General features: G+C 44.1%; 1 protein-coding gene across 1 annotated transcript in view; it reads left to right on the top strand.

The window, feature by feature from the left end:
- Positions 1–6,057: 6,057 nt before the first annotated feature.
- LOC307091786 (protein kinase C alpha type-like) overlaps positions 6,058–13,644 on the top strand; it is a 194,801-nt gene continuing 187,214 nt past the window's right edge. Inside the window, exons 1-2 of the mRNA XM_079758587.1 lie at positions 6,058–6,383; positions 7,282–7,313. Coding sequence (XP_079614713.1) covers positions 6,214–6,383; positions 7,282–7,313 — 202 coding nt within the window. The 5' untranslated portion in view covers positions 6,058–6,213. The remainder of the gene's footprint in view (positions 6,384–7,281; positions 7,314–13,644) is intronic.

Here is a 13,644-nt window from a genome sequence, read left to right as displayed (position 1 = left end):
CTTGTCTGGAGATCAACAGGATGTGACCACTCCAGCAGGTCTGGAGGAGGCATATGGGTACCATGCAGCCATCTTCCAATCAGAAGACATGATTGATTCAGCTCAAAGGTCAGCCCATTCATGCATATTTGTTCAGAGTTAAAGAATAACTTTCAACTTGGGATAGTGTGCAAGCCCCGAACAGAGATGCATCATGTGCCTCATATGTCTCTTTATAGCTATAAAGACATTCATATACCTCTATATAGCTATATAAAGCCTCATATCTATCTTTATAGCTATATAGAGACTCATATATCTCTATATAGCTCCATAAGGCTCATATATCTTATATATCACTATAAAGCGATAGAGATATATTAGCCCCTATATAACTACTGTATATAGATATATATATGAGATATACAAGCCTATATATAGGTAAATAGAGATATGAGGAACTATATAGCTATATAGAGATATATAAGCTATATGAGCCTCTATATAGCAATATAGAGATATCTGAGCCTTTATATAGCTCTATATAGATATATGAGCCTATATATAGCTATACATATAGATATATGAGCTATATGAGCCTCTATATATATATAGAGGATTATTAATCTCTGTTATTATATGTATGTTACTGTCTGTCAGTGTGTCTTTCTACTGGTTGTTTGGGTGTGTCTATTTATTGAAACATTGTAATCATTAACATCAAATCATAATGTTGTCATATTTTTCTGGATTATATGCTCAACCATGCATTTAATCACCTGTAATCTGCCTGTAAAATCCCTCACCAACTTTCACAATCTCAACTGTGTCAATATATTAGCCTGCAACCTGTAACTTTGGTGATTTCAGCACTGTTCAACCATACAGTGTGGATCTAAACCGGGGGTGCCCAAATTCTTCACAGTGGATGGCCACAATTAAGTCTGGTTCATGTTTTGCAGTATATTAAGTTCAATATGTGTATAGCATGTGCAAAATAAACACTATGAGAAAGTTATCTGGCTACTTTAAATTAGAAAAATAATTGAAGCACTAGGAAATATTTGTAACATGGTACAAAACATACCCCCATTAATCATACAAGTAGAACATACTCCAAGGTTACACATTGGAGGCCTAGGCCTACACAAGTAGACAGACATGAAGCCTGTCCTTGGTTTTTAGAAGTGTCTCAATATCAGGCTCCAGCTGACTAACTGAAATAGTGAGAATTTCATGCAGGTGAGTCAGATAAAGCATATATATTTATATTTATATTTTGAATTATGAAATTATACAGTGGGCAAGGTATTGGCTGAATATAATCTGTAGAGGGCCAAGTTTGGCCCACAGACCCCAAAATGGGCAGCCCTGATCTAAACGATAAACCTTTTCCAACAGGCTCTATGTGGACCTGTTGTGGCCCATCAGGTACGTCTGCTAGGAACGGATTTTACATGTTTTATGGCTGAAGTATACCTTCTCTCTGTCCAACTAGTTGGTCGGGGGGTTGTGAATGTATTTCATATGTAGAATGAAATTCTAGGTTCATTCTAATAAAAATCTTTCACTGCAGGTGAATTTACTACATTCCCTTTTCCATGACTAGATAGAAGGATCTGGTATCGGAATTCTGCGGAGGCAAGAAGCCAGTAGGACAGGAAGTCAGACCTCGGACTGGGATGTAGCAGCTGGTGTTGTGTGGAATTACCCACAAACACAATGATATTCATTGAAGAAGCCCACAAAGGCCTGAGTCTAATGGAGAAAGAACCAGGCAGACTGGACCAAACCAACCACACCACAACACATGAAGTCAGCATTAAGGGTTGCCTTGATGTGTTATCATTTTACTCCTCCTGACCCCAATTTAATTATTGATCCTATAATTGCTGCATAAGTGCATTTGATTATTATACATTTGTATTCAATCATTTAACAAAACAAACATCCAGACTAACTAGGACCCCTGCCGGATCCCCTCTGCATTCAACTCCAATTGGTACGGCCTTTGGTCTGATCAGGCCCCTGAGCATGGGTAACCTCAAGGGAAGCTCAGACTAGAAGAGGGCAGGATGATATTACACATAAAGAAAATGAGGATTACCTTAATATATTAAAATGTATATGCATATAAAGATAGAATGGGTTAAATTCATGGGACCAGTGAGATAGATCAAGTAGCATCATCACAAAGCCCCGTCCCTTGTGGCCCTCCGAGGGCCAGGGAGGGGCCCTCAGTTTAGCTGAACCACACCTGGGGCCTCCAACCAAACCTTGCATGGCAGTGTGTGGCAGCTGCTGTAAACGAGGTCAGTTCTACCCCAGGATAATTTCAAGAAGTAAAAAAGAAGTGTTCCGATATTAAGGTCGAGTAAAAAAAAACTCATCTCAGAATACCGGCAGAGTGTAACTGGAAGTGGGCACGAGAAGCCCCATCACCCCTGGACAAAAGGGTGGCTGGCATCATAGGGGAAAAGTTGCTTCCTGGAATTGTGCCTGAGGATGAGGGCTACACAGACTCATGTAAGTGAGATTGAAAAGTTGTATTAAAGCTAATACCCTTCATTATAAACACATCCACTCATACAAATTCAATACAAAACAGGAGACCAAAATTCAATTTATATATACATTTTTCCAATTGTGGTAGTGGCAGCAAGAAGTCCCACAAGAAATGTGCGCCAAATGCCAGCGTCCTTTCATGCATCAGCGGCCTCAGCGACGTCTCCCCCGGCTTTTCCAGGCTCCAGTGGATCCAGTGCCACTACGCCGGGACTCAGCGACGTCCTCCCGTCTTTGATAGGCTCCAGTGACTGCTCTGTTTCCTTACTGATGTTGTGATGCAGTCACAGAAAGACGTAATCGAAGCCATTGGTAAATTAACTGCCGAAGTGTGCAATGTCACGAGTGTATTGTCTGACATTTGTTGAGCATTGAAAGATCGAAAAAAGGATATCATGTGTCTTACCTGTCCATAAACGCTGCATACCTTGTTCTCACAATGCAACCACTCTAGGAGCGTGCTCCTCATTCGCCACGTGCGCATCCATCTCGTCTGGCAATATGGGAGCAGGTGCAGGAATTCCGTTCCTCTGTGGCATGTTGTGCAAAACTGTACATGCCCAAGCCCATAAACCACCAAACGACGGCGTGCATGAACAGCATTATAACGATGCTGAGCTTCGGTTTGTGGGTTGGGGAAGGGAGTGAGGAGCCAGTACATCAGGTGATACCCAGTGTTATCTCCTGCATGAGAATTGTAGGTTGTAAAATATTGTTGGAAAACCACTCTAGATAACTGTTTTACACAACCAAAAACTCACTTTCTCAGAAGCCAACCATCCTGCACAGCGCCAGCCTGGAGCCTTCTTCCTACACTACTTTGTCCCAACATAAATGAATCGTGGGTTGAGCCTGGCCAGCGAGCCAAGACATTTAATAATGTCTTGTCTGCATCACAGATAATTTGCACATTAACTGCGTGGTATTGCTTCCGATTCACATAAGCACATTCATTATCAGTCGATGCTTTCATAGCAACATGTGTTCCGTCAGCAGCTCCCATTACATTAGGTAAACCGGACATTGCAGCAAATTGCATTTTAATCTTGGATCTCTCAACAGCAGATTAAGGTAACTTTATGTAGCGGGGGGTCAATTCAATCAAACCATGCCATACGGCTTGCATAATCACGCTCAGTGATGGCTGTGATTGGCAAGCTTGCGCACGTCCCGGTAGCCAAAAGTCCAAGAGTGGTCAACACTTGTATCTGCACAGGTATAGACCTATTCTGTCGAGTATGTCGTTCTAAGGTTAGTGCCAATTCAGCACAGATGTCAAGGAGAATGGCTCTAGGTAACCTGAAACGGCTTAATAGCCATTGATCATCATGGGCCAGGATATCTTGTTGGTCTCGAAAAATCGCACTCGCGTCTCATACCCCTTGCCAATGCCAAAGCTGCCATATTTTAGATTGTTAGAATACAGAGGACACCAGGAGTATTATTTATAGGCCTTGCCAATAGGAATTTTTTTTTTTTTGGGTGAAAGGATGCTTAGAACTGCTTACTCTTTTCCCCATGGATTTTTTCTGTAAATCATGACTTTGGCAGTGAAAGATGCGTACACCATTTCCTCCCACATTTTTGTTTTAAACCAAGAAGTTAAATGAAAACTCCTTGAGCGAGCCTTGGTTGGACACATTAACAAACAGAGCAGATCAAGCGAATGGTGTAGAAAAGAGTTGTACTTCCTCTCCAGGGACTCTTTCTGTAATGATAGAAGATAATCTGAGTCTGTCAGATGCTAATACAAGCTCTTCTAGCGCCACACAGGGCCTGGGGCTGTTGCCCCTCAGGATCACAGCCCGTTGTAGATCATGGCTGCAGCGTCTCACTCAGTACTGGACCAATCTCCGAATGGTAGTCCTCATTATTCACCAAAAGAAAATCCCCAAATTTTCCTTTAACGTTATCTAATGGGTTTGACTTTGGAAACAAAACTTCAGGGTCTGCCATCTCTGTCCTGGTGGGATGATTCTTAATGCACATTAAAGTGTTGAGATGTCTTGTTTTGTCACTGTTTCTCTCAACTTGCTGGCTGCTCTAAGATCTGATTAAATAAAAATGTATCCTACCCATCCTTGTAATAGTTCAGTTCACTCTCAGAATGTCAACTTGTCCATGTTTAAGCTTTGCTGTCTTGGCCTCCCACTAAAAACACTCTTTTGTTTACTCACTAGATTGTGCAAGGGATGCGTGTTATCGTCCATAATACTCAACAATTTCTTTACCATCCTTCTCTCCATCACCACCTCCAGGGACACTACAGCAGTCCCCAGCACATAGCCAGCCCTCCTTATCAGCTTGTTAAGCTTTTTAGAGTCACAAGCCCTGATGCCGCTGCCCCAACTGATGGCTGCAAAGAAAATGGCACTTGCCACAACAGACTGATAAAACATACATAACATTTTGCTACACACATTAAAAGACCTAAGCTTCCTCAAGAAGTAGAGTCTGCTCTGACCCTTCTTGTAGACAGCCTCTGTTTGTTGCTTCCATTCCAGTTTATTGTCCATGTGCACACCCAAGTATTTATAGCTCTATACCACCTGCACTTTATCCCCAAGGATAGAGATGGTGCTTAGCTCAGGCCTGGCCATCCTGAAGTCCACCACCATTTCCTTGGTCTTTGTTACATTTAAAACAAGGTGGTTTTCCCCACTCCATGCAACAAAGTTATCCACCAGCTGCCGGTATTCTGTCTCATCTCCACCACTGATACACCCCACTACCGCAGTATCATCTGAGAACTTTTGTAAATGACAAGCCTCACAGTTATACTGGAAGTCTGAGGTGTATAGTGAGAAGGGGAAAGGGGACAGCACAGTCCCCTGCGGCGCTCCTGTGCCACTGACTGCCAGCTCAGAAACATACCTCCCCAGCCTCACAATCTGGGGTCTGTCATTCAGGTAATCCATGATCCATGATATTGTGGTGGTGTCTACCTACATCAGCTCCAGCTTCCCACGTAACAGTACTGGCTGTATGGTGTTAAAATAACTTGAAAAATCAAAAAACATGATCCATGATGAGATAATAACATCTACCTTACCCTATTTACTATGAGATAAAAACATCTACTTTACCCCATTTACCATGAGACAATAACATCTACTTTATCCCATTCATCATGAGATGATAACATCTACTCTACCCTAACATGAACCGACAATACTAGGAATACAATGGGACACTTACTATTCATATTAAGTCAAATGAATGCAAAATCAACACACATCAAGATAAAAAATGTTGTTTCATTATATATATATATATATATATATATATATATATATATATATATATATATATTGTGTATACACACAAAGCATATGCTCATATTATAGTTTTGAACCTTGAACTTGATTTCATTGCTGGTGTGCGTGTGCGTCATTTTCCATACGGTGGCGCTCCTGTCCCGCGGCCTCCGTAGGCGAGCCCTGCGTGACGTCATCCGGAGCGAGGAGGAACCAGGCGGCCGGGGCGAGCTGTCACTAAAGCGACCGAGTTGGAGCGGCGGACAGGGAAGCCAGTGTCTCCAGTTACAACCGAGTGGAGATCACATCCGACACTTCTACTGGTTTAACTTAACTCAGGCGGCGCGTCTCTGAAACCTCCGTTGGACTCAAATACGCACAGAAAGAGCGGAAAAGCTTTGCTTTTTTGGCCATGGCTGACGTTAGTTCAAACGAGTCGTCCTCCTCCTCGGACGTGGCGAATCGGTTCGCCCGCAAAGGTGCTTTGAGGCAAAAGAATGTCTACGAAGTGAAGAACCATAAATTTATAGCACGATTCTTCAAGCAGCCGACTTTCTGCAGCCACTGCACCGACTTCATCTGGTAAGCGTGTGTTGCCCCCCCGCTGAGCGCCTGTTGCCCCCGTTGAGCGCCTGTTGCAGAAGTTCTGATGTTCTGCACGGTGACGGGCCACAACTTCTCTTGCTTCCAAATGCAAACTGCATGGAATGGTCACCGTTAATCCATTGGTTTCAGGAGATATGGTACTTTTAAAAATAGCGTTTGCAGTTGGTGACAACTCTTTTAGACGCTGTTAAACATGTTGTACATTTATAACCACGTTTACCTAAATTAATCCGTCAGGATGCTCCATCCTTTCCTTTCCCATTGCCTAAATTGTTTACAGATGACTGTTTACTACTCGGAGCAGTGCATGAGTTATTTTTTTCTGTTTAAAATAGCTCTATCAGTACAGGACATTTCATCACATAGTATGCGAATTCATGTCACCTGTTAACCATAATGCTACACAGCAATTCTATGTCTGGTAGGTCGTTTACCTAACGAGCTGTAGTCTGTGGAAAGAAAGTCATGTTGGCAGCCTTGTGCTGGTAATGGGCGTGTTCCTCCAGGACTAAACTTATCTTAACCGGTTTGCAACCATTGCAATCTTTTACCTTGGCCTCGGTGCTTAGTCAATGAGTAGCTAATAAAACGTGAACAGTGTTTTTCTATGGTACTTTATATGGTTTTATGATTTTTGAATTATTGTGTTACATTTGTGTGTGTGTGTGTGTGTGTGTGTGTGTGTGTGTGTGTGTGTGTGTGTGTGTGTGTGTGTGTGCGTGCGTGCGTGCGTGCGTGCGTGTGTTTGCTTCTACAATACTTGTACTGTACTGACATTAATGTTAATGAAATACAGCTGACCGTTTGAACAGATTAATCGAGAACCCGGAAAGATGTGATCAATATCTTTTAAATGTCTTTCTTTTTTTCACAGGGGGTTTGGAAAACAAGGCTTCCAGTGCCAAGGTAAGACAGACTCTGATTGGCGGTCCAATCCACTCTGCTGCCTCCCTCACACACACTATGAGCCCTACACCTGGGGTCCATTTTTAATAAGCAGTAGACACAAGTCTTCATCAACGAGGGGTGTATGTCTCTCTGTTTCTTTCTTCCCAGAGTTATTGCTTATTGGAAGCTCTGCCTTGTTGTGTCTTAGGTCATGGCCTCTATCCCATAATGATTAAGCCCAGTTATTACTATCATAACCTGGCCTCCTCCAGGTAATCCTCTTTATGACAGCAGGGCTGAGCGGAGCAGCCTGAACACGGCTGTTCCTCACACACCACCTTGGATACAGAGAGGGGTACAGATGATAGCAGTGGAATTAGAGTGCTGCTGTGGTGAACCATGAGCAATCATAATCCTATTAATAATGTTGGCTAAGACTCAGATCATTTGTACTATAATGTGTTGTACAATCCCGATCAAACGGACTGTTACCTGCAGAGACGAGGCCTCACCCTCGCCACGACCTCTCCTCGTCAGAACCCAGACGGCCCTAGCAGGCCCAGAGGAGAGGCTGGTCGCGGCCCCTGATGGATGGATGTAATATACAGGGGTAGTGCTGGCCACACTTTTGCTTTCTCCCTGGGCTCTGGGTCGCTGCCCACAAACAGGGAAGTTCTAATAAAGGCCCTTATTTCATGTGACCCAAAAGAGATTGATATGCACCAACACACGCACACGCACGCACACACACCCTCACTTTCTGTCATGTGCTTCTAGCTCTCTCTGTCTCGCTTGTGCTAACACACTCATACACACTGTTTGTTGTCTGGTCTTCCCTGTAAGGCTTTGGATATCCATGCTGCTGAAGGCCGCTGTATGTTGGATCTGTTGTTGATGAATGGGATGAGGATCATTATGAGAAGGATGTTTCAACGCTTTCCAGCTCTCTTAACCTGCGCCTCAGTCTGCTTCCTGTGCACCTCTGATGTGATAGAGCCATGGGGCAGGTAGCCTGCTGCATCTAATGTGGAAAAGGCCGGCACTGCCAGGGACTAAAGCCCGACTTGGCAGCTCAGTTGGATAGATGGGCCTGTACACTTTGTTTAATGTATCCCCTTTTAAATGAGATTTCACCAGCAAGCGACAACTGTGTTGTCTGTCCAGGTGTCCAGATTTCATCCATCGATTATGACAATGCTATACGACGGGGGAAGCTGAACTCCAGCTGAATGTTACAATGACCATTTAGCCCTTAACATTTAGGAACACCAGTAGGACTGTGTGTGTGTGTGCGTGTGCGTGTGATTACAGAGCTCTCATTGTAGAACTTACAGCTGCATCATTGTTAGCAGGTTGGCCTATGTCTGTGTGTGTGTGCATGAATGAGGGATTAAGTGAATGCGGTTGGAGCTTGTTTTGATGGAGAAATGTGTCTAGGCTCAACCAGGCATGGAAACAGAACCAGCAAAGGGGGCTTGGATAAGATACATGCTGGATTCAGGTCAACATTAGAACTGTTCAAAACCTTTTGGCCCCGCTCTCCCTTGACAGAGCCTAGGATGTCTTAAACACACTCTCTGAAACGTAATGAGTCCTCCTGATTTACATTGCACCTGATATATTGTTTCACAAAGTGCATGAGATAATGGAATTATGTATGGGATCACAATAGTACATCTTAACACAGACTAATAAAACACAATTTACACACTAAGATGATGCTACGTTGTTGATGATATACTTATTAAGGGTTGGTTCTAAAAGAGTTGTCTGCTTGCTCCTCTGCTGATGTTCTGTAATAATGTTAACTATAACAAATAACTATATAACTTTAAAATATATATATAACTATAAAATATATATATATAACTATAAAATTTGTAACTATACAAATAACTATAACAAAATTTTAATTAGTGGTTAGTTAATGTACCCTATTTGTTAAGGGTTACCGCAATGTGACCTATACTAGCAATAGTGGAATACTCACAAAACACTTTTCTTTGACAATAGTACCTACTGTTAAGCTTGATCTGAGAGGTTCATTGGAGACCATTCAGACTCAGAGAACCTACAGGGTGGAAATGGTTGGCTAGGACATTTTTTTATTGAACCATCACACGCAGGAGACAATGTTTGGGGTGCATGGAAGTGCTACATGAGCTACTTAATAGTGGCCTTCTGCAGGGGACTTCAGGGCCACTCACTTCACCGCAGCTGGGTTTAAACGTTTAGGCTAGTTTGAGAATGTAAGGTGAAGCAGGGCTGAGAATATTTTGGTACCTATGATTCGATCAGATTCAGATTCTCTATTCGAAACGATTCACAATACAAAATATTTTTTCAATCCAGTACAGACGGTGCTGGTTAGGATTGATCCAGGCTGCTGTGTGCTAAGAAGGCACTGGGGCAGATGAAGGCATGACGGCAGAGTACAGTGCATATACAATGAAGTTGTTTTAAAAAGTCATCAACTGAATGCCATAATGTAAACACAAAGACAAATTGATTTTTGAAGTTTTGAAGCAATCCAGAACAATAGAAGATAAGAAGCTCTATTCTCAGGTGAATCTATTCTCCCTAATGGGTAGGCCCCCCTCTTCCCTCTCTTCCCTTAACGATGTACTCTAGAGCCCTTGATGCTGTCTGAACCTGCTGTATGTCTGGCTGTTTGAACAGTGCTCAAAACATCCTGGAGTGCATCCGCCAGCCTGGTCCTCGTAACGCCGCGTTGACAAGGCCAGTGGAAAAGCAGAAGGCCCCGTGCCCATCGTCTGGGCTAACATTGGCACCAGCAACCTTCACGCATCACTGCTTCTCCTCCTGGTGTTAACTTCCTCCTCCTCCTCCTCCTCCTCCTCCTCCTGGTGTTTAATCCCTCCGCATCATCTTCCTCCTAGTGTTTACTCCCTCCCTCTAGTCCTCGGCTCCCCCTCCTGGCATTTACTCCCTCCTCCTCCTCCTCCTCCTCTTCCTGGTGTTTACTCCCTCCTCCTCATCCTGGTGTTTACTCCCTCCCTCTGCTCCTCTTCCTGGTGTGGACTCCCTCCCTCTGCTCCTCCTGGTGTTCTCTCCCTCCCTCTGCTCCTCCTACTCCTGGTGTTTACTCCCTGCCTCTTATCCTCCTTCCTACCTTCGCGCCTCCTCCTTCTCATCCTCCTAGTGTTGACTCCCTCCCTCTCCTCCTCCTCCTCCGTGTGTTTACTCCCTTCCTCTACTCCTCCTCGACTCCCTCTGCTCCTCCTCCTCTACCTCCTTCTCCTTCTGGTGTTAACTTCCTCTCCCCCTCCTCCTGGTGTTTACTCCCTCCCTCCCTCTGCTCCTCCTCCCTCTTCTCCTGGTGTTTACTCCTTCCCTCTGCTCCTCTACTCCTCCTCCCCCTACTGGGGTTTATTCCCTCCCTATGCTCCTCCTCCTAGTGTTTACTCCCTCCTCCTCCTTCTCCTCCTCCTGGTGTTTACTCCCTACCTCTGCTCCTCCTCCTGGTTTTTACTCCCTCCCTCTGCTCCTCCTCCTCCTCCGCCTGTTGACGCTGTGTTGACAGGCCGGTGCAAAAGCATACGACCCTATGCCCATCGTCTGGGATCACGTTGGCACCAGCAACCTTCACGAAACATTGCTCCTCTGCTCCTCCTAGTGTTTACTCCCTCCTCCTCCTCCTCCTGGTGTTACCCCCTCCCTCTGCTCCTCTGCTTCTTCTCCTCCTCCTGGTATTTACCCTCCCTCTGCTCCTCCTCCTATTATTCACTCCCTCCTTCTGCTCCTCCTCCCTCCCTCTGCTCCGCCTCCTTTTCCTCCTCTTCCTGGTGTTGGTTCCCTCCCTCTCCTCCTCTTCTTCCGAGTGTTTACTCCCTCCTTCTGCTTCTCCTCCTCCTCCTCCTTCTCCCCCTCCTGATGTTTACTCCCTCCTTCTGCTCCTCCCCCCTCCCTCTTCTCCTCCTCCCCCTGGTGTTTACTCCCTCCCTCTGCTCGTCTGCTTCTCCTCCTCCTGGTGTTTACCCTCCCTCTGCTCCTCTTTCTGGTGTTCACTCCCTCCCTCTGCTCCTCCTCCTATTATTCACTCCCTCCCTCTGCTCCGCCTCCTTTTCCTCCTCTTCAAGGTGTTGATTTCCTTCCTCTCCTCCTCCTCCTCCACCTCCTTCTCCTCCTCCGGCTGTTTACTCCCTCCCTCTGCTCCTCCTCCTCCTCCTGGTGTTGACTTCCTCCCTCTTTTCCTCCTAAAGTTTACTTCCTCCTTCTGCTTCTCCTCCCTCCCTCTGCTGGTCTTCCTCCTCCTCTTCCACATGGTGTTAACTCCCTGCCTCTCCTCCTCCTGGTGTTTACTCCCTCCCTCTGCTCCTCTTCCTCCTCCTGCCCCTCCTCTACCTGGTGTTTATTCTCTCCCTCTGCTCCTCCTCATCCCTCCTTCTCTCTGCTTTTCCCTGGTGGGATTTTCCTTATTCTCTCCATCTCCTTATTTAGCCATGGATGGATTAGAAATATAAAAAATATATTTTTATAATTATATTATAAGATCCTCCCCTTTCCCATTTTATTTTCCTATTTTGAAAAGGAATGCGGGACATGTGATTCACTTCATGGAATTTAAAAAAAGGTAGTCTGCCATTAACTGATGGGTGTTTTTTGGAGAGAAAAGGGCTCCGTGCTTCTGTGTTGAGTCTGGTTCTTTGTAAAAGGATGGAGGGGTTTAGCTCCATTACCATGGTGAGATATATTCCGCAGCAATGCATCCAGCGTCTGGTGCAGCAGTAGGCTAATCAATTGGCACCAACGTTAACGCAACAGATCCCTCTTGCCAATTCTAAAAGGAAAGAATGTTCTCTTAAGTTGTCAGGCAAAAATATATCTCCCCGTCTGTCAAACTTAATTCTGGAATTTTAAGATTGAAAATGGATGTGTTTCTTACTCTCAATCTAGAGACCCACTAGTGTTCTGTTCAGGAGGATCACTGTTGGTGAAGAGGGGATTTCGAGAACATACCCCCACTTGTGTTTAGGTTAACCTACTGAGCTTTTTACTTCCAGGCTGCTACACTCAAAGTTGTTGCTGTTGTTGGGACGCCTACTACATTCTTAGGGAAACAGCAACAAAGAGGCAGTGTTCCCATTGGGCAATGATTCAACAAACTGACACATAGCGTGGATCATCGCAGCACTGCTCTTTGCTAAACCTGTGTGCAGAAGCTGATAAGAGAAAACCCTAAGGAGCTCTTCCTGAATGATGTGTATGGGTCTATGTTAGGCAGTGATTAAGCGCAGTGACTTGTGTCTCCTGAGTTTATCCAGATGATACCTCTGCTGCATGGCATGAATGATGGCAGGTAAAGAAGACATCATTTGACCGACTTGAGCTGCAATGGCTTTTGTCATCAAGGTGCACACACAGGAATAAAACGGTTTCAGTTTTCATGTTTTCAGGCTTTTTTACAGAAGTAAAGTTTTTGAAGCCAGGAACTTGGAGGAACCATATTTGTAGTGGTTGGATCAGTCTCGTTCCGATGATGTGACACTCTGAATCACTGTTGTCCCCAGCCGTTTGGGGAGTTTCACTCCCAGCTTCTGCACACGTCACTGTGTGACTGGTGGGACTGGTTGGCTGTGTGGTTGCTGTAAGTTTCCTTCACATTTCTTGCCCATTTCTTGCAAGACTCCATTATAACCTGACCAGCTTTTATACAACAATTCATTTAAATGGCTAACTGTGGCTTATATATTGCCCCCTCATTGATTTATGAGTTAAATGTATTATCTATTGAAAATAATAATTAAGTCTAAAATTCTCTTTGGTAATCTCCTCCATGGCTTACAGTATTTAAATGGTTTAAAGTTGTGTCATTTATTTAACATTAGAAAGTAATAGTTTCTGTTTAATAAACCGAAAAGTATCCCTTTTGTATTCATAATATTTTAATCTAGTCCAGATTTGTTGAGTCTCTAATCCTTCCTGTCCTCATTACGGCCATTATTCCCAAAACCCTAGACCGAGTCCTCCTGCACTGCAATCACTTAAGGATTCTAATCTGCACTTTGGTGAGGACATGGAAAAAAAGCTAGTGAGAGGCGCCTGTCAGGGGAGGGCAGAAGGAGGTCGTCTGTGACTGGTATGAATCACAGAAGGTCTCATATCTGGTCTCGTACCTTTATAAAGTGAGCACAAAGCAAACTGTACTGACCAGATAGTTATAGAGTTATAATGTATAGAGCAGGAGATGAGATAGAGCTGTTAATACTACTATAATATTTGGTGAATATGGAGTTGGCTATACATTTATTTGTCTTGTCATACAGTTAAATGTTTTTTTGTTCAATGTCTTTGTGTGTAACTTTTGTTAATGTCTCTCTATTAATAT

Source organism: Pollachius pollachius, assembly GCF_949987615.1.
Source record: "Pollachius pollachius genome assembly, chromosome: 2".
In the NCBI taxonomy this organism is placed as follows: Eukaryota; Metazoa; Chordata; class Actinopteri; order Gadiformes; family Gadidae; genus Pollachius; species Pollachius pollachius.
Note: the sequence above shows the minus strand (reverse complement) of the source record. Positions and strands in the feature narration are given on the sequence as shown.